We start from the raw sequence: 20,342 nt of genomic DNA on the forward strand, positions 1-20,342 counted from the left end.
ATAGTGAGTCAGTGCAAAATGACTCCTGTCCTTCAGCGAAGGCAGCAAATCACAAAGTGAGGAGAAATTAGTTTTCTTTACTCCTCCCATTAGTAGCGCAGCATGATTCTTCCACAGTCAGGCCAGGCTGTTCATTTTGGATGGTCGTTGTAATATTGTCCAAGGGGAACACGGGTTTTAGGCATCAAAATATGGGCCCCAAAGCTGTTGTGGCATTTGTGAGTCAGTCAGCAGGTTACAAAGGTACCCATGGAACTTGCATTTCGTATCGTTTGCTTGTTTGTTTAAAGAGATACCTAATTTAGTACAAACAGAACCCTTTTGCTTGTTACCAAGGTGTGGAAACAAAGGGTTTGCCTGAGAAGAAAGAATGCCGCCTACTTGCTGGGAGCATACTGTGGGAAGGGAGAGAGAAGAGGGGTGGTTTCCCTTCTTTGGTGCCCAGATAATCGCTGGCGTCAATGCAGCTTTGACAGCTCTGCACATAAAGATGCTGTCTCTCGAGAGCATCACTTCCAGTGACACAGGACTCGGCACAGGGGGTCGTCTTTTCCTTGCGTGTATTTAGCTGCTGCCTTGCAGAGTGCATTCTTATTTAGTTACAACATGGGAGGATTCCCTGGGTGTGAACCTCAGCGTGTTTGGGAGAAGCCTGAACGCTGTTGCTGCAAACACCCTGAGCACTGTGGTCGATGCAAAAGGCTTCGTCCCTGCTGCCTCCTTCCCACCTCCCCTCCAACAGCTCCAGCTCCCTTCCCAGCAGCTTCTCAGCTTCTTGAAGTACTCCCTGGAAATGTGTCAGTGTAGAGCTGGGCAGGAACCTCGATGGACCCCTGAGTGTCCCTGTAGTGAGAGAGGGACAAGTGTCCCGTAGCATTCCTGACATCTGGTTGTAGAACCTGCCCTTGGCAGCTGCAAAATGCACCGGGGTCCAGTGCTACCAGAATGTCTGTTCCATATTTTAAGTGCACTGCTGCTGCTTGTGCAGGTAATTAAGCAGTTGCCTCTGTTAAACGCCTATTCCAGAATGAAGCAGTAATGGGAGTGTCATTAGGATCTCTCAGTGGGTAAAATGCTCTTTGGTTTAGGGTGGAAGCACCAGTGATATCCAGACCTGCCATCTGCTCAGACCACGCAGAGCCCTGGTGGCACCGATTGGAATGGCTGAGGAGCAATTCTTTCTGCTTTGAAGCTCATCCAAATGGGCAGCTTTTCCTCATTTTTGTCCTGCCCACACGTTTTATTCTGATTTTAATTGTTCGTATTTTTAGCCAATGTGAGATAAAAGGTCAGTAACTGTTGGCTACTTCATTCCACCGACTGTTCAGTTCACTTATACAACAAAACTCATCCATTATTGCAAAAGGCACAAAGGATGCACAGCTGGCAGCATGCAGCTGCCATATGTAGTGTTTCCCTGTGTTCTCAGTGCCGGAGATTTCTTTCGTGCTGGGGAGGGACTTCTTACAAGGGCATGGAGTGATAGGATGAGGGGAAATGGCTTTAAGTTGGAAGGGGAAAGATTTAGTTTAGACATAAGAAAGTTCTTCATGATGAGGGGTGGGGAGGCCCTGGCCCAGGTTGCCCAGAGCAGTGGTGGCTGCCCCATCCCTGGAGGTGTTCAAGGCCAGATTGGATGGGGCTTGGAGCCCCTGATCCAGTGGGAGGTGTCCCTGCCCATGGCAGGGGGTGGAACTGGATGGGCTTTAAGGTCCCTTCTAACCCAAACCATTGTATGATTCTGTGTCCATATTACCAATTTTAGATAATCAAATGCAGTTCCTCTTGGTACGTATCCTTGTAAAATTTGTAAAGCAGGGCTTTATGATTTTACTTTTTATAGAAAATAATTCTTACTTTAAATTGCAATTCCATTACTGGGAAACAGTGTAGTGCAAAAAAAGTAGTTTGCTCTGATGGCTGTAGCTGTTACAGCAGCTGGATTTGTACGGTTGCTGGATCTTACTCAAGAAAATAAATAAATTTCTGGAGCTTATTCCTGAGAATTAATTGTTTGAAAGCAACCAATACTTTAGTAACTGTTGAACTGAATATTAAAACCCAAAAGCACTTCTTCTGTTCTGTATGCAGAAGAAACTACTCTGTTTATTCTCTAAACATTGACATGGCTACAAAGACTCACTACTGAAGAAAGAGACAGAGGATTCACATTTTGTGCATCCCTCAGGTCACTATGTTGCTTCAAGACATCCTCACTCTTCCAGTCCAAATTTCTTACTATGGAACTCCCGGCTTTTCACCCGGAGCTTGTTGACCTGTGACTCTGCAATGTCAGCGCGCTCCTCGGCTTCCTCCAGCTCGTGCTGGATCTTGCGGAACTTGGAGAGGTTGACATTGGAAAGCTCCTCCTGTGCAGGGAGAGGAAGGTGGTGGGGAGAAGGTCATGGCAGGGCTTTGCCTTTTCCTGCACCTCAGCCTTGAGGGGCTGTGGCTCTTCCTTGGGGGAAGGCCCAGACCTCCCTCCCCCATCCGCCAATGGTAAGCCTCCTTATTGTCCTTTGTTTAGGACCCCAGTGTGAGGAGCTTCATCAGTAATGTGTCAAGCTTGAGAAGCAATTAGTCATTTAGATCAGTCATTTGTGTACTCATTCTCCCACCTGTTTGGTGTTCAAATTTCAGGGGAGTTTACCTGGAGGAGAAAACCCCTAAAAAACCCCTAAATTCCTCAATTGATAATCACTGGTATTTTCTAAATTTCTGATAATCATGTCCTCAGCACCTGTGTGACACCCACAGAAAGTAATGCTTGCCAGTTCTCCAAGCAATACTCACGGCTTCCTCAGATTGTCTCTTGTAGGATTTCACTTTCATTTGCAGCTTGTCCACCAGATCCTGCAGCCTGAGAATATTCTTCCGATCTTCCTCAGACTAGAGGAAAGCAGGAAATAAATTGAATTCTTGAGTCTGCATGACCTGAGGTTAGCAATTCCCTTTGCAGATGGTGTGCACACAATCTGCCTTGCTCTGAGAAAACTCTTGTCAGGCCAAAAGAGACCTCCTGCCTTACCTGGTAGGTCAGCTCCTTCACCCTCCTCTCGTACTTGCGCACACCCTTCACGGCTTCAGCGCTGCGCTTCTGCTCAGCATCAACCTCCCCTTCCAGCTCCCGCACCTGCAAGGAGAAGCCCATCTTTGGAGCTGCCCTGGTATCTCACCAAGGGACATGCTCACTCATGTACAAATAAAACTCCTACTCACCCTGGCCTCCAGCTTCTGGATTTGCTTCTTGCCTCCTTTCAGAGCCAACTGTTCAGCTTCATCCAGACGAAGCTGCAGGTCCTTCACTGTCTGGTCGAGGTTCTTCTTCATCCTCTCCAGGTGGGCGCTGGTGTCCTGCTCCTTCTTCAGCTCCTCTGCCATCATGGCTGCCTGATGAGAGCAGAGAGTCAAAGACATTGTGAAGCTGGAGATATACTGGGAGAGAAGGCACTTATCTTAAGCAGGAGCCTCAAACTCACATCTGTGATGGCCTTCTTGGCCTTCTCTTCAGCATTGCGGGCTTCTTGGATTGTGTCCTCCATTTCACCTTGAATTTGGGCAATGTCTGTTTCCAGCTTCTTCTTGGTGTTGATCAAGCTGGTGTTCTGTTAAATAAAAGCATGGTATTTCCCCAGCAGCTTTATATCATACTTAGGAAAAACAAATAGCCTATTTATGGTTTTATGAATGTTTGATATGAAGAATATGCACTGCTGATTAAGGGTAATCATGGACTGCTGAAAACTCAGCGGCATGCAGGTGTTAATAAAGAATAATAAGCTTAAAGATCATTCTGTTTCTCTGAGAACTGTAGATATCACATCTGTTCAACTCTCCAACTTACCTGAGAATGGAGGAGTTGAACTCGCTCACTGGCATCCATCAGTTCCTGCTCAGCCGCTTTCCTTGATCTTTCTGTCTGCTCCAGGGCTGCTTGTAGCTCCTCAACTTCAGCCTGTAGCAGGTTTGCTCTGCGCTCCACCATGGCCACCTGTTCCTTCAGGTCCTCCTGTGTCCTCAGAGCATCATCCAAGTGGATCTGGGTATCCTGTAAAACACACAAGACAGTTTTTCTATTTCCTGTTTTCACAGCAGCAGAGAAAATTGATAGAACTACAGAACAGGAGAATGTTTAGCTCTTTCAGTAGCCAGTAGTACCAGTATGGTTAACCCATACCTTGAGCACTCCCTGTGTGTTTCTCAGGTTCTTCTGTGCCTCTGCAGCCACACGGTTGGCATGGCTCAGCTGGATCTCCATTTCATTCAGGTCTCCCTCCATCTTCTTCTTCAGCCTCAGGGCTTCATTCCTGCTCCTGATCTCAGCATCCAGGGTGCTCTGCATGGACTCCACAATTCTGAGGTGGTTTCTCTTCATCTGGTCGATCTCCTCATCTTTCTCTGCTACTTTCCTGTCAATCTCCGACTTTACTTGGTTGAGCTCAAGCTGGAGGCGCAGGATCTTCCCCTCTTCATGTTCTATGGAGGCCTAAATATAAAGAAACACTGTGTCAGTAAAAGGATTTTTTCCTAGAGCTGTTCTCTTCTGCACTACCACCTATACATAAAATAAAATAGGAGCATTTAGCTCTGCATGATGTGGATGACTTTGACTTTCCCTGACCGTCTCAAGGTTTTCTTTCTCACACTGCTCCTCTGTACCCAACTTTGGAAATCAATGATTATAGGCATGTACCTCAGCTTCCTCCAGGGAGGCCTGCAGTTCAGATTTCTCCTGCTCAATCTGCTTCTTGACTTTCTCCAGCTCATGAATTGCTTTCCCTCCCTCTGCAATCTGTTCTGTGAGGTCAGAAATCTCCTCTGTTGGAACAAAAACCAATGGCATGGTCAAGGACAGAGCCAAATGGGAAGAGTCCTGCCACACCACGGTGACAAGCATGGTGATAAGCATCTTTGCTATCCTGCAGGCACAGACCCACATGAAGGAACCACCCAGCAGACAACCTTCTGAGACAGCCCTTGCAGGAGCTGAGGGCCAGGGACTTACGCTGCAAGTTCTTGTTCTCACGCTTCAGCGTTTCCAGGTGGTCCAAGGACTCCTCATAGGCATTCTTCATCTTAAACAGCTCCGTGCTGAGAGAGCGAGACTCCTTCTGGGAGGCTTCCAGCTCAGCCTGCGTCTCCTCGTACTTCTGCTTCCACTCTGCCAGGATCTGAAGAGAAACTGGGTCTGAGTGTGGATGTGGTGAGCGTGAGGGGAGGCGCTGCCCAGCAACCCCAAGCCTAGCCCCCAGATGACCTTGTCAAAGTTCTTCTGCTTCTTATCCAGAGCTGTGCAGGCAGCATTTGATCGCTCCACGTCGATCATCAGGTCCTCCACTTCATTCTGCAGCCTCTGCTTTGTCTTTTCCAGGGAGGCACATTTGGCATTTATGGCTTCAACATGTTCCTCTGCATCCTGCAGGCGCTGTGCCAGCTTCTTCCTGGGAGGAGATAAGCACAGTTTGAATTTAGCAAGCATGGAGAAATTTATACTGTGGTGCTTTTCTCAGGAGTGTGCTTAGTCACTTTACAATCTGTGGTCCACATTTGTTTTCTATTTCTAAGTACTACCTGGCTTCTTTCTGCCATTCTCTGCCTCCTACATGTTTGCCTGTGTTATTTTTTCAACTCATAGGCATTACTGCATGGATTCGCTATCCTCCTGCCACCCCACTACCAAACCAGAGCATTGGCTTCTTCCTGACATCATTGCAGTGGTCTCCTCAAATTTCTCTTCATAGTCTCTGCCATCTTTCCCCACCTTCCCCCCGTACTTGGCCTCCTCCAGCTCCTCCGTGCGCTGAATAGCGTCCGTCTCGTATTTAGTTCTCCACTGGGCCACTTCGCTGTTGGCCTTGGACAGGGCTCGCTGCAGCTCCCCCTTGGCTTCCTGCTCCTCCTCATATTGTTCCCGGAGCAAGTCACAGTCATGGCGAGCAGACTGCAAGGCGTGGGCCAGCGCGTTCTTGGCCTGGGGACATAGTTGGATTGGAATACGAAATGGTAATATCTGGGGAAATGTTCTAACTGAAGTGTTATTGAACACTGGATTATTTTGCTATGCAAAATGAAAACAATACATTGAATGGAGAAAGAAGCTGGGATTGACAAAAATAATGGACGTACTCCAGGGAATAGCTACCTTGAGGTGGCTTGCACTGAGTTATCCAAGTGATTTTTTACCTTTCTCATCCTGATATTACTGTTGTTGCATAAGCATCTGAAGCGTCTCTCAGAGACCAGGAACCTAATGGATAAGACAGAATGCGGAAAGCCTTCTCACCTTTATCTCTTCCTCTAGGTGCCTCTTGAGTTCCTCAATCTGCTGGGTGAATGCCTGCTTGCCCCTTGACAGCTGAGAAACCAAAGCATCCTTCTCCTCCACCTGGCGTGAATATGTACCTGGAAAATTTGTAGATATACAATCCTTTTAGTGCCATTGATGACATTATTGTGGACATTTGGGGCCATAAAACCAGACAGCCAGCAGGCCTTGCAGAATCTTCTGGTCTCATTCCATGCATTTCTCATTACAGGGAAGACCCAAGCATTTGGACGGACCATGTGCCCAGAAGGGTAATTTCTGCATTAACTCTCTTACATCATACATTCGCCCAACAGAGAGGTGCAAGTCTGACCTGCTTCTGTCTGCAAACGAGCTCTTTGAGTATTGAGATCGTTGATCATGCGTTGGTGCTCTTCTTCCTTTGTTTTAATCTCACTCAGTTGGTCTTCCAGTGTGCGACACATCTTTTCCAGACTTGCCTGTGCATGAATACAGAGAAAGGAAGGAGTTAACCATTCCCACTCTTAACAATAGCAGAGGCAAGAAATTATATTGTATTCCACTGGGTCAATGAACCGATAAGGTATTTGTGTACCTTGGCTTTGGAGACAGACTCCATGTTACTGGCCAGGTCGTCAATCTCCATCTTCAGCTCACTCTTCTCCTTCTCCAGCTTCTGCTTCACTCGTTGCAGGTTGTCGATCTGCTCCCCAAGCTCAGCTGTGCTGTCCGCGTGCTTCTTGCGCAGGGCGGCAGCCGTGGCTTCGTGCTGCAGGGTGGCCTCTTCGAGGTCACGACGCATCTTCTGAAATTCTGCCTCACGTTTCTTGTTCATATCAATCTGAGCAGCTGTAGCTCCTCCTGCTTCTTCCAGGCGCTCGCTGATCTCCTCCAGCTCCCGCGAGAGGTCAGCACGATGCTTCTCTGCTTTTGCCCGAGAAGTTCTCTCTGCCTCAATTTCCTCCTCCAGTTCCTCAATGCGAGCCTGGAGAACATTGGGAACCCTTCACACCCGTGCCCTCCTCCTGCCTGACCTGTGCCGGGGTGACAGAGGGGATGGAACAGAGACTTGCCTGTAGCTCCTTGATCTTCTTCTGTAACTGCATGCCCATAGCTTGCTCATCCTCGATTTTGCTCTGGATCTGGCTGATCTCAAAGTCTTTCCTTTGGGCAAAGCACACCGTGTTAGAGCTCAAAGGGAAAAAGCAAATGCACCAGCCCCGCACTCAGGTGCCCCACAGCCACACTTACTTCTTCAGTTTCTCATCCAGCTGCTGCTTATCATTTTCCAAATCCATTATGCTGTCATGGGCCATTTTCAGGTCTCCTTCAAGTTTCCTCTTAGATCTCTCCAGGTCCATGCGCAATTTCTTCTCCTGCTCCAGGGACCCTTCCAGCTACAACCAATAAGACCATCAGTGCTCTGCTGTTAGTCCTTGACTGTGTAACAGCTTAAATCTTCTCCTATGCAGCTGTACTTACATCGTCCACTTGCTGTTCCAGCTTGGTCTTAGCTTTGGTCAGAGTATTGACTTTGTCCTCTTCTGCCTGCAGGTCGTCCAGTGTCTGCTGATGGGCCTCTTGGAGGGCTTTCTTCTCTTTGGTCAGCTTGGCAATGGTCTCGTCCAGGGCTGCCATCTCCTCGGTGAGGTTTTTCACCTTGGAGTGCAAATAAAAAGTGTCATTTAAAACTTTATACTATATAAGAAAGCAGAATTCTTGTCTGGAGTGAGGATATCTTCTTCTGCCTCATACCTTGTTTTCCGTGGCATGTTTTTCCTTCTCAACCTTGGCCAGTGTTAACTCAAGGTCATCAATATCTTTCTTCAGCTCTGAACATTCATCCTCCAGTTTCCTCTTCTTGGCTGTCAGCTCAGCATTGATTTCCTCTTCATCCTCAGCCCTTTCTGTCAACTCTTTAATTTTGGCTTCCAGTTGGATTTTGGTTTTGATGAGCTGGTCACACCTTTCCTCAGCATCAGCCAAACTATCTGCTTCCTGGTGGAGAGACACAGATTATCTTTGTTTATACAATTTGGTTTCTCTCCTTATCTTTTGTCATTTTTTTGTCTGGGAAATTGTTATGCAAGTTCTGAGCTTGGAATTCCATATTTTTTTGGCTCTTTCTAAAATAGAATTTGTAGTACTGACTTCGTGCACTTGCAGGCATGACAAAAAAAGTGACCATCTCTGTTAGTAATTTTTAACCTGAATGGATTTGCAGGCTTTTTGTTTCATAGACAGTAACTAGTGGCTTTTGGTTTGTAGTTTACGCTGAACCCAGTGTTGTGGGGGATGTACAGGATTTATTATTCTCAAGAGAAAAACTGTTCTGTGTCTATTTTTCTCTTTTAGACTGAGGAAAAAATCCTTAGATTTCCCATTTTCTATCTGAAGATTGAAATCTGTAACTGGGGGAAACGTGAATAAGGTATTTAGTAATTTCAGTGCTTAAAATAACATGAGTAATTTAGAACTGCTTTGCAGAATAAATTTTGGATATCAAATACTGTTGGAATATATTTTTAAATAATAAGTTATTTTTCTAGATTTGATGTGCTTACAAGGTTCATGGGGTGTCTACCACATGGCATATGATGAAAATCCCTGTTGCAGATACAAATCACTACCGTACTCAGAACAGAAAGATTTTGCTTGATTGCTCATCTCCTTTGTTACTCTTTGTTGTACTAAATTATGCCTAAATAATACAGTGGAATGAAGTGCCTACCCAGAGATGGTGGTTTAGGGTTATACATACTTATGCTCTCCACATTTGGTATACATAATTTGCATTTAAGGGCTGTGGATTAAAGCAGGATGGGCAAAGACTCAGCTGTTTCACTAGGAGGTTTGATACCTGCCTGTATCAAGGTGTATCTACCTGTTCCTTTTCATCTTCCCAAGGAATATTACACATTCTTGAGCAGAGTAAAACATCGTAGAACACCCCTGCGAGATGAGACTTTTTCAAGCCATATTTCCCTCTTCCTGAATGAACAATTATCCATTAGCTATTAATTGGCTGAATTTACAAGCATCGATTCAGATTACCGTCCAAAATTAATTAATCCTGATAAGATAGAGGTAAAGCTTGCAGAACTCATTTGCTCTAAGGGAGCTGGGGGCCCAGGTACAGCTCTGTTCTGAGTGTTTCATCTTGGATAGCTATAGACGGCTTCTTCCTCAGAAGGAAAGACCACTTCAGTCTCACTTGAAGGTCCCTGCCTCTTTGTACTGGCTGTCAGAAGGCTCACCATGCTACTGTGAGACACTAGTTTCTTCAGCTTCAATATGAGGGTTCAACAAATATCTGACATGTGGTCATTTATAGGCTGACCTTCACTTGCAAAAGAGGAGTCTGAATGGAGACTGCTTTTCTGAGAGGGAAATAAATGACAATACTCACAGCCTGCACTTGGAGCTGCAAATCGTTTTTCTCCTGCAGCAAAGAAACCATTTTCTCCTCCAGCTCCTTCCTCTTTGCCTCAGACTTGGCAAGCTCTTCCTTGGTTTTCTCAAACTCCCCCTTCATGTTGGCCATCTCCTTCTCGGATTCTGCACTCTTCAGCAAGGGCTTGATCTTGAAGAACAGCTTCATCCAGGGCCAGTGCTTCACGTTCATGAAGGACCGAACATTGTACTGGATGCAGAAGATAGACTCCCTGAAGCATAATTAAAATGTACATTGAATATTTTCTGTATGATATCAACTTTTCCTCCTAATTAGAGTGACAACTGAAGATGAGGAATGTCTACCTCCTCTCCACCATTCTCTGGTACTCCACTCTCATCAGGAAGCCCCTGCATAAGGCCTGCGTGCGGGTGATGAGCTGTGCCAGCTTCTCATCCCTCATCTCCTCCAGGAGTCCCAGCAGCCCAGCTTTGAAGAACACCTTGAGAAAGGGAAGGTTGCAGCACATCACTGTCAGGTAAAGCCCAAGCGCAGGCACACAGAGAGTGAGTGGAGGAGGGTTTGTACCTTGGTGTGGCCAAATTTGTACTGGGTGTGGTCCACATCGATGGATCCAAGAAGCTTCTCAGAAGCTTTCTTACTGTCGATGAACTGTCCTTCTGGGATGGCACTGGCATTAAGCACCTTGTACCTGTGGAATGAGAGGAAATATGAACGAAGGTGACCTTAAGTCATGTTATTCTGTTTATTGGAATTCACAGCAGTCTTTGCAACAGAATGAGGCTGAGGAAGTTAGAATTCCATCCCTTGTTTAGAGATATCATTATAATGAAGTCCTAATCTGATAACAAACTTAAGGAAACATTTACTGTCTTTAGGTGATCAGTCATAAATGGAAAGAGACTGCTGATCCCTGGTCATTTCAGGCTAATAACTTTTTCACTTAAACCGTGCTGTAGAAAATTGCTAGGGGAACGTTACCTCTGTGTGCCTAGGAGGAAAACTTCTTGTCTTGAAATTTGCAACTGATACAATGGCCAAAGAACTCAACCTGCATTTGTAATTTAGGTCTGAGAACGTGTTGTAGCCACCCTTGAATCTATATTTGTAAATCTTGTCATCACTGGCTTGTGCAGCTTTGTTGTGCTTCCACATTCAGAGACCGTGGCAAAGCTCAGCTACTTGGTGAATGGCAGTTGGTGAGGACACCTGAGTAGCTCTTACCTCTGTTTGAAGTCAGCATAGAGAACTCTGCTGGGGAATCCCTTCCTGCAAATTCGGATCCCTTCCAGCACGCCGTTACACCGCAGCTGGTGAAGCACCAGCTCATGCTCCATAGCACCTAGCAATTCAGAGCACAACTGAATACCACAGTTTCCAGTGCAGAGGGGAAAAGCTGTGTCAGAAGAAGTTCTTTTTCTTTTAGAGTGTCTTACCAGGTGTTTTTGTTTCATTTGGGATGATGCAACGGACAAAATGGGGGTGAGTGCTGCGTAGGTTGGTCATCAGCTTGTTTAGGTTCTCCTGTGGGACCATATTTAGTGTGTTTTGAAATGAAACATGGAAAAACTAACTCTTAGGTTCTTTGAATTAAAGCATAAAAGGCCCTTCAGTGGAGATGCACTGTTCTGAATTTATCAGCTAGTAATACCCCAAGCAATAGCTCAGTTCCCTCTGGTTCTGACCTTGAACATCACCTTTTAGGATAAGAAAAAACATTATCATCAATCCAATGAGAGACAGAGAGTGGGTACTTCATAGTTTTGTGAGAAAATTCATGCTTATCTTAAGTGTAAGTTTAGGACTTTACAGTGTCATTCTTCATTCCATAAGATTTTTTTTTTTTTTGTAATGAGGATATGCACAGAAGTTGTTATTTTTTTTACTGAGGCTGAGCCAGTTGAAAGCAGATTTTAATTCTAATTTGTGTAGATTAAAAGATAAAGTGTCTACTTACGCGGAAAAGAGCTGAGACGGTCTGGAAAGAAGAACCCTTCTTCTTGCCACCTTTCTTGCCACCTCCACCACCACTGGCCTCCGCTAAAATGAAGATAATAAAATATTTATCACTTTGGGGCCCATTCATGATTCTACAAGTTTTCAAAACCACTGTGCACCCACCGAAGAGATGACATTTCAGAGAACTGACCTGCCTCTCCTCCAGCAGAGGCAAAGAGTAAAGCCAGTGTCTTCACAGATGATTTCTGGTACAACCCAATGACGGTTTCATTCAGGGGGTCCTTGTTCTTCTCCAGCCAGCCAGAGATGTTGTAGTCCACGGTGCCAGCGTAGTGCACCAGTGAGAAGTGAGCCTCAGCCTTGCCTTTGCCAGGTTTGGGCTTCTGGAAGTTGTTGGACTTGCCCAGGTGCTGGTCATAGAGCTTGTTCTTGAAAGAGGTGTCCGTTGCCTTGGGGAACATGCACTCCTCTTCCAGGATGGAGAAGATGCCCATGGGCTGGGAGAAGCAGCAAAAAAATAACAGCAGTAAAATACAGATTTTTCCTTCAGGAGGAGAATGCAGTAAGGCACTGGAAACTGAAATGGATTACATTTTATGGATCAAAAATAGATCAAATGTGTGTTAAGTTTTGCACGTGCAGTTCTAGGGAAAATATGAATTTGTGTCTGAAACGGATGCGTGTCCGAACTGAGAGCATCACAATAATCATGCAAAGTTTTCTAAATAATTTGAAAAGTGATGAGTCAAAAGGAGATTTTTTTTTTATGGTAATGCTTTCCCAAAGTAGATTTGTATGGTTAAAGGGGTTATACTAAAATTGACCTTTCTTCAACAGATCAACAGATCTTTCAGCTACTTCCTGAAATCTTATTTTTGAAGAGGTATCTCTGTCTTTTCATTCTTATACAGAGGGATGTTACACAAAACAGTGTCAGCTCATAGTAATGATCTTATTCATCCCTGTTTATTCATCCTGTACATTTTTTATATATACCTGTGCTTTTACTTAGAAATTGTGGTTCAGAAGTCACAGGATTAATATTGAAATCATAATGATAATATTGAAAATTGTGTCTGAGTTTCTAAAAAGAGATCTTCCATCTTTATAAACTGGAAAATACACCTATAAAGAATCCTTGCCATCAAATTATGTGCCATCGTATTAATTCTCCTATTGCAAAACAAGCAAAATTACAGATAATTTTATGTTAAAAATGCATAATAATGTAGTTTAAGGATGACCTAAAGGTACATCATGTATGGCCTAATCACTAAGGTCTTTAGGAGTTACTTTCTGAATACGCAGAATATTTGAAATGAAAAGGTGCCTTGTCTTTACAAAAAGCCAGGAACATAAAACAATAATAACAGGAGGGTTTGTGAAGCATTAGGGCAAGAAAAATAAGGCTGAAGAAAAATCCTAAATTCCGTCAGGAAGAAGATAGAATAAAATCTTAAATGCAATCAGCGTACCTTCTCAATGAGCTCAATGCAGGCAGCCAGGTCCATCCCAAAGTCAATGAACTCCCATTCGATTCCTTCTTTCTTGTACTCCTCCTGCTCCAGCACGAACATGTGGTGGTTGAAGAACTGTTGCAGTTTCTCATTGGTAAAGTTGATGCAGAGCTGCTCCAGGCTGTTGAACTGCTCAGTGCAAAGACAAGATTTACTCATTCTCAAGATGAAGAACTGCCTGTGTAGCTTTCTCCATTGTACTCAGAAACCTGAATAGTTTGGGTTGGAAGGGACTTCAAAGATCATTCAGTTCCACTCCCCCTGCCATGGTCAGGGACACCTCCCACTGGATCAGGCTGCCCAAGGACCATCCACAGCCTGGTCTTGAACACCTCCAGGGATGGGGCAGCCACAACTTCTCTGAGCAACCTGTGCCAGCGCCTCACCACACTCATAGTGAAGAAATTTCTCCTTATGTCCAGTCCTTATGTCTATCCCATGCAGGGATGCTCAGTGACATCAAAGATTTTTTATGTATTAAAACATCCTATTAGCTATTTCTAAAGAGGTTTTTTGCTCTTTGCAACCTGAATGATGTTTAGATATATAAGTTATTTTAAAATCAAATTCCAAAATTATGTGGTAGTCTTATGGCTATCAAGGTCCACCTTAAATCACTCTTTTCTCTGTTAATAGGTAATTTTTCCTATTGTCCTTATAAAAATATTAGACATTGTCAGTGTTTTCCATCCTCCTTTGGATTTAGGAACCTTCCCCAAATATAGTACTCCCCTGAGTGCACTCAAGGCAGCCAATGCAGCCTTCTGGCTGGACTCGCCCTTTGGCTTTTCAGAAGCAAAGAATATATATTGCTGTCTTTTTCCAAAGTCTCCCATATGAGGACAGGCTGAGAGAGTTGGAGTTGTTCAGCCTGGAGAAGAGAAGGCTCTCAGGAGACCTTAGAGCATCTTCCAGTGCTGAAAGGGGCTGCAGGAAAGCTGGGGAGGGGCTCTTGATCAGGGAATGCAGGGGTAGGATGAGGGGGGACTGGATTTTAGCTGCAAGAAGGGAAATTGAGATGAGATCTTAGAAGAAATGCCTTCCTGTGAGGGTGGCGAGGCCCTGGCCCAAGCTGCCCAGAGAAGTCATGGACAGACCATCCCTGGAGGTGTTCAAGGCCAGGTTGGATGAGGCTTTGAGCAACCTGATCCAGAGGGAGGTGTCCCTACCCATGGCAGGGGGGTTGGAACTGGGTGATCTTTAAGGTCCCTTCCAACCCAAACCATTCCATGATTCTATGGTTTCTATGTTCCTTACATCAAAAATCTCAAAGCCAGCGATGTCCAGGACACCAATGAAGTACTGTCTGGGTTGCTTGGTATCCAGCTGTTGGTTGATGCGAACAACCATCCACAAGAACATCTTCTCATAGACGGCTTTTGCCAGAGCACCTACAGCATTGTTCACCTAAAATACAAATGCAGCAGAAGGAAAATAGTACCTGGAACAAGAGAGTAAATCAAGCCAGATCTTCCCAGTCACCTGCTCGTCATTACCTGCTGCACAGTTTGACCTTTGGTCACGTATTCATTCCCCACTTTGACTCGGGGATAGCAGAGGGCTTTGAGCAGATCTGCTGAGTTCAGACCCATCAGGTAGGCAGCCTTGTCAGCAACTATACACAAAGAGAGAGGGAGACAATGCCAGAGGAGAAGTGATCTTTGAAAGTGGAAGTCCTCCAAGATGTAGCTGTATGTCACTGCAATTTTGTGGTGGCTTGAAGGGATATTTAGAAGCATAAATGTTATGGAAGCTGAGATTTATGTCTTTATGGAAGTGAATTGGACCAAGATACCTGAATGCCAACTGCCAGCTAGTAAACTGTTTCTGTTATTGGAAGTTCTAAATTTTGTTAATACCTTCTGTGCCGTCCGGCTCTGCCTGCTCCTCACGCTGCTTCTGCTTGAACTTCAGGTTGCCGTAGTGCATGACAGCCCCTGTCAGCTTGTAGATGGCTGTCTTCTCATCAGCAGAGAAGCCCAGGATGTCAATGGCACTCTGGCAACAATATCAATCAAATAAACCTCTGGGTCGTGGGATGGAACTTCCACCGTAGTGTTCATAGTTTCACCATGTTCTGTGTCACTTACATCTGTAGCCATCAGCTCCTCCTTGTCATCAATGCTGGGAACAGTGATCTCCCCTTGACTGACAAATTGGTAGTCATATGGGTTGGTGGTGATGAGGAGCATATCTGTAAAGAGGAATAAGACATATCTGGGAGTAGGAAAGAACATAAATGTTAAACACATTCAGATTCCATCAAACAATTCATAATACTTCCTACCAATTAGCTCTGGCTTCTTGTTGGACATGATCTGATAGAATATGTGGTAGCTCCTTTCCGCCTTGAGCTGGAAAGTGACTCTGGACTTCTCCAGCAGATCTGGCAAGGACAGTAAGACAGAGTTAGGCCTGAGAATGTATAGTGAGGTGGAAAGGGAGGAAGGAGTGGAATCAGGTCAGGAGGTCTCTTACATGTTTCAATGTCAGCAGAAGCCAGTTTGCCTGTGGCTCCGAAGTGGATTCGAATAAATTTTCCCTTTATAAGGGGAAGAAAAAAAGGCACTTTGACATTTCATTAAGGCTGTAAGTATGTAACCTTGCATTCTCCACAGAGAGCAGGATTTAACTGTAGAAATTGTTTTGATTTTATTCCTTATTTTTCTTGGGGAAAAAGAAAGCAAAACAGAAAAACAAACCAAAACAAAAAAGACAGGAAACTCTCTATACTGGATAACCCCGAGTGTATAGGAACAAGAAAACCATGAGACAAACCTTTTATTAGATCACTTATGCTTCAATTCAAACATAGAGAAAGCCAAGATGCAATTGCTTCATTTTTAAATCAGGTAGGATGCTGCGAAGGTGGTTCTTGGTGGTGTAAATGTTAAGTGAGTTTGTTTGGATTTTACAGACAATAAGGCAGCAGCTGTTATTTTCCGAGTTGGAAGGACAGGTGCAACGCACCCAAAGCACAGAACTGCAGGCTGAGACTGTGGATTGGTACTGTGATTTCTCAAGAACATTCACAGCTTATCTCATACAAACTATGAATGGCTTTTTGAATTAAAATGATCGAAAGGACATGCCAAAGAGTAGTTTCATTTCTTATAGGAAGTCCTGCAGACATCTCTGTCCTTATCCCTTTCCAAACAACTTGTTCAAGGTGTCAAAAGTCAGATTAATAGACCTGCCTAGTTCTGTGTCTGAAAAACAAGACGTTCATGTTTTTGCTGATCTGATGCAGGCAATTTCCTTCTTGTCTGTCTGTCTTTTCCTCTCTCCCTCACTTCCACATTATATCAATTTACACCAGTACGTATCTACAGCCTGCATGTCAGCTACCAGAAGTACATGTGTATATATTAAGTAATATAGATATTTGTACCTATTTAAATGATCCCTCTTTGTAAGTATTTGTTTGCTGTAGTACGCTTTTAGCACTATGTTTTGGCTTAGGTAGTCTACTTAGGTGGTTTTCAGTTGACAAAAATATGAGGAAAATATTAGTTCAATGAATACACTCATCCAACCATGACTCTTCAGAAGTGACAGCTTCTGTGCTGACATCCTTGTTCACCTGTAAATGCCAACTCCTATTATCAAAAACTTACAAAGCGTGAGGAGTTGTCATTCCTCACAGTCTTGGCATTTCCAAAGGCCTCCAGCAGAGGGTTGGCGCTGATGATTTGATCCTCAAGCGTTCCCTGCAGGATGATAATTATTACCGGTTATCCTTTCCAAAAATCATGTCAGGAACAGAGGAAAGCATTGATTCGAGCCAGTATCTATTAATTTACCTGCATTTTGCCTGTCGGCTGCTCCTCTTTCTTCTTCTCCCCACTGGCTGCAATTGTTGCAAAGTACTGGATGACACGCTTTGTGTTCACAGTCTTCCCGGCACCGGATTCTCCACTGTCAAACCCAAGAGAGAAGCAGAGAGCGTGTGGTCAGGCAGGAGGTCCCCTGGCACCGGGCAGCCCCGCGGGAACCCGAGCAGGGATGTACATACGTGATCAGGATTGACTGGTTCTCGCGATCTGGGGAAGAGGCAGAAGGAAACAGGCTTTGTTAACAAAGAATACAAAAAGACTGAAAATTTATGCAGCAAATTAGGCTACGACATGAAATATTTTTTTTTCACTTACTCATATTAATGTGTTTTTTTTTAATTTCAAGTCCTTGAGAACAATTTCATCGCATTGTTACCTTCAAACAAACCTACAAACTCTTGTCTTTGAAGTAGAGATGAGATCTAGAGACTGACATGTGGTCTGTTAGATAAGGAATTTGGCTGCATCCAAAGAGTTACAGTCAAAGGCTTAACGTCCAAATGGTCCACAAGTGGTATTCTTCAAGGGTTTGTACTCCGACCAATACTATTTAATACATCCATTAATAACATAACTAGCGGGACTGAGAGCAAGTTTGCTCAAGAAGGCCAAGTACAAAGTTCTGCACCTTCTTTGGGGCAATCCGCATTATCAGTCCAGACTGGGCAATGACTGGCTTGAGAGCAGCCCTGCAGAGAAGGACTCGGGGCACTGGTGGGTGTAAAATTGGATATGGGCTGGCAATGTGCCCTTGCAGCTTTATGAAAAGATGCATAGCCAGCAGGACAAAGGTAGGTGGTTCTAGTCCTCTACTCCACACTTCAGAGATCCCACATGGGATGTTCCCACCAGCTCTGGTATCTCCAGTACAGGAAGGACATGGACTTGTTAGAGTGGGTCTAGAGTAGGACTATGAAAATGGTTAGATGGCTGTAAAGACAGAGAAAGATGTTTTACCAGAACCTGTAGTGATAGGACAAGAAGTAGTGGTTGTAAACTGAAAGAAGGTACATTTAGACTGGATATAAAGAAGAAATGTTATTTTTATGTGAGTGCTGAGGCAGTGAAACAGGATGCCCAGAGAAACTGTGGATACGAGGACGCTCTGAGAGCCACTCACCAGTCAGCATGAACTGATAGGCATTGTCAGAGATGGAGAAGATGTGTGGAGGGGCCTCCTGGCGCTTCTTGCCTCGGTAGGCCAACACCACCTCCGGGTTGTACACCGGCAGCCACTTGTAGGGGTTGACGGTGACGCAGAAGAGACCCGAGTAGGTCTGCAAGGAAGGGAGACAGCACGTTGGCTGTGCTCAGCCTGGCAGAGCGGTTCCTCCCAGCTCCCCAAAGGAAGGCTGTGCTGGGACTTACGTAGATCATCCAGGCTGCGTAACGCTCTTTGAGGTTGTACAGCACAGCGGGTTCGTGGAGGTGGGTCATCATGGCCATATCCTCGATTTTATCATACTTGGGTGGGTTCATGGAGAAGATTTGATCTTCCTTCACAGTCAGGGTCTGCCAGAGGAAGAAGGAGATTCATGTATGTCAGCTAGGAGCTCAGAGTGAGAATTTAATGATGTGTGTAAATCTTGAATTTTGCTCACCTCTCCACCTTCAGTCTTGACGGTGACCTTCCCTGATTCTTTGCTCTGGATTGTCCCTTTCACAAAGGATTCTTTAGGATGTGTCACAAAGACTGAAGTCTTGGCATCAAAAGGCTTATTCTGGGCCTCGATTCTCTCCTTTTCTGACTTTCGGAGGTAGGGTGCTGCCGCCCCAAAGATCGCCATCTCAGCATCTGACGACATGGCTGTGCTTCGTGGAAGGCCTCGTCAGCAGAGAACACTGTGGGAGAGCAGATACGTTGCCCAAATGAGTCACCTTTTTTATTTTGCTACCATGTAGTTTATTGGAAAACCTAAACAGCATCATAGAATATGTGATTTGGGAAGAATCTCGAGCAGTCCTGTAGTCCACCTTTCTGTGCAACACAGGGCGGATGTTGGATCAAAGCCATCCTCCTCATTTTTTAGCACAGACTCTGGTAATACAGTGGGGGTTAAATGTATACAACTGCTTTCCTACTGTTGAAGTGATCTGCGAATGTTAGCTGTGCTGCCAGCTTTATTAGCTGGTGCTAACTGGGCCCCTTTACTTATCAAATTCTGTCTTTTAGGTGTCTTAGAGATATAAATATTGGTTTCTAGGTCTAAATTAGATCTTTGATATGGACAACAGCATAGTTTGAATGATCTAAGAAAGTCATACTGGAAATTTTAGAGATCTGTTCTCTCTGAACAAAATAAGATATCTCTTTTCCATGTTGCATTGTCCAAGAACTTAAGTGCACAGGTTATAGTTAACTTCCTATTGATCTCATGCTTAAATTGTAGTGTGACTGTCACCTTAAATCAACTGCTCTGATATTCCCTTGACAATGGCAGAAATCTGTTGGAAGTGACCCAACTGTGGGACCAGTATGTGAGCAAACGGTAAATAAGGACAGATAATACAGTAAGTTTAAATACTCTATCACCAATTATTCCTTTGTATGCTGTTTATGAAAATAATTATATACAAAGTTAAAAAACTCAGTTCAAGAGTTTACAAATCAAAGCTGGATATCTAAATGCAGCACTGGATTTTCAAAGAAGTACCACATGTCCAGTCATAGAAAGCACCTGAGTTTCTAGGAAGTCAGACAAATATGCAACTTTTTTAGATGTCATGCCTTTTAGTTACCTAAATAAGCTGACCAGATGTTACCATTTGCAACAACTCCTAGTAGCATGTAGATCCTTTACTTCCCTCTGCGGTGTTTCAGAGGAATACAAGCAATATGTCTCCTTTTCTTGATTGTTTGGTTGGTTGATTTTCGCATTTTTACCAGTTTTCCTGGTACAAGGTCCACATGCAGACTATAACCCTGCAGCATCATATGGAAAGTATTTCCATATACAGTTTTGGCCAGTATAATATACACTAGTGTGGATAATTTCTAATTAGCCTTTAAGATTTTCCAGTAGTCTGCTCTGTTGAGTGGCTCTGTTTATCTGGACTTCCTCCTAGAACAGATCATTTTCTTCACTGATGCGTAATTAAACGTGAGGAATCCCCAGGAAACATTTCCTGGCGTGACTTCAGTGGCTAGTGGCTTCAAGCACAGCCACTTTGGAAAGCTTGCTTGGCATGAGCAGCCTACCCAGCCATTAGCATTTACCATAACTGAGCAGTGGCCAAGAATACACGAAAATACAGCAGTTGCCCACAGGGCGTTACAGAAATTTATCACTACGAAGAAATTTATTCTACAGAAATCTTACACCTTTTCG

General features: G+C 44.4%; 1 protein-coding gene and 1 long non-coding RNA gene across 5 annotated transcripts in view; one reads left to right on the top strand and one right to left on the bottom strand.

The window, feature by feature from the left end:
* LOC128853970 (uncharacterized) overlaps window positions 1–10,103 on the top strand; it is a 22,885-nt gene extending 12,782 nt beyond the window's left edge. The window contains exon 5 of the long non-coding RNA XR_008452840.1: window positions 10,019–10,103. This is a non-coding gene — a long non-coding RNA (uncharacterized LOC128853970). The remainder of the gene's footprint in view (window positions 1–10,018) is intronic.
* Window positions 2,214–18,818, bottom strand: LOC104057905 (myosin heavy chain, skeletal muscle, adult-like). Of its 4 annotated transcripts, none has more exons than XM_054083221.1 (38): window positions 18,615–18,818; window positions 18,382–18,525; window positions 18,134–18,290; window positions 17,193–17,220; window positions 16,981–17,095; window positions 16,795–16,887; window positions 15,656–15,719; window positions 15,465–15,563; window positions 15,268–15,371; window positions 15,037–15,175; window positions 14,674–14,792; window positions 14,435–14,584; window positions 13,136–13,306; window positions 11,855–12,157; window positions 11,659–11,736; window positions 11,138–11,225; window positions 10,926–11,043; window positions 10,269–10,392; window positions 10,046–10,182; window positions 9,696–9,951; window positions 8,042–8,284; window positions 7,769–7,945; window positions 7,538–7,683; window positions 7,360–7,450; window positions 6,882–7,271; window positions 6,639–6,765; window positions 6,284–6,402; window positions 5,775–5,971; window positions 5,258–5,441; window positions 5,006–5,171; window positions 4,694–4,818; window positions 4,178–4,486; window positions 3,845–4,048; window positions 3,480–3,605; window positions 3,220–3,390; window positions 3,029–3,133; window positions 2,794–2,889; window positions 2,214–2,369 (listed from the first exon to the last, which is right to left on the bottom strand). In XM_054083221.1, the coding sequence occupies exons 1-38, from the start codon at window positions 18,816–18,818 to the stop codon at window positions 2,214–2,216; spliced, it is 5,823 nt and encodes a 1,940-aa protein (XP_053939196.1). The 4 variants fall into 4 exon arrangements, with proteins under 4 accessions (XP_053939196.1, XP_053939197.1, XP_053939194.1 ...); XM_054083222.1 differs by having other exon boundaries at window positions 11,659–11,720; window positions 11,851–12,157; XM_054083219.1 differs by having other exon boundaries at window positions 11,659–11,741; window positions 11,851–12,157.
* Between the last annotated feature and the right edge of the window lie 1,524 nt (window positions 18,819–20,342).

The sequence above is a fragment of the Cuculus canorus genome, chromosome 18, assembly GCF_017976375.1.
Source record: "Cuculus canorus isolate bCucCan1 chromosome 18, bCucCan1.pri, whole genome shotgun sequence".
Lineage (NCBI taxonomy): Eukaryota > Metazoa > Chordata > Aves > Cuculiformes > Cuculidae > Cuculus > Cuculus canorus.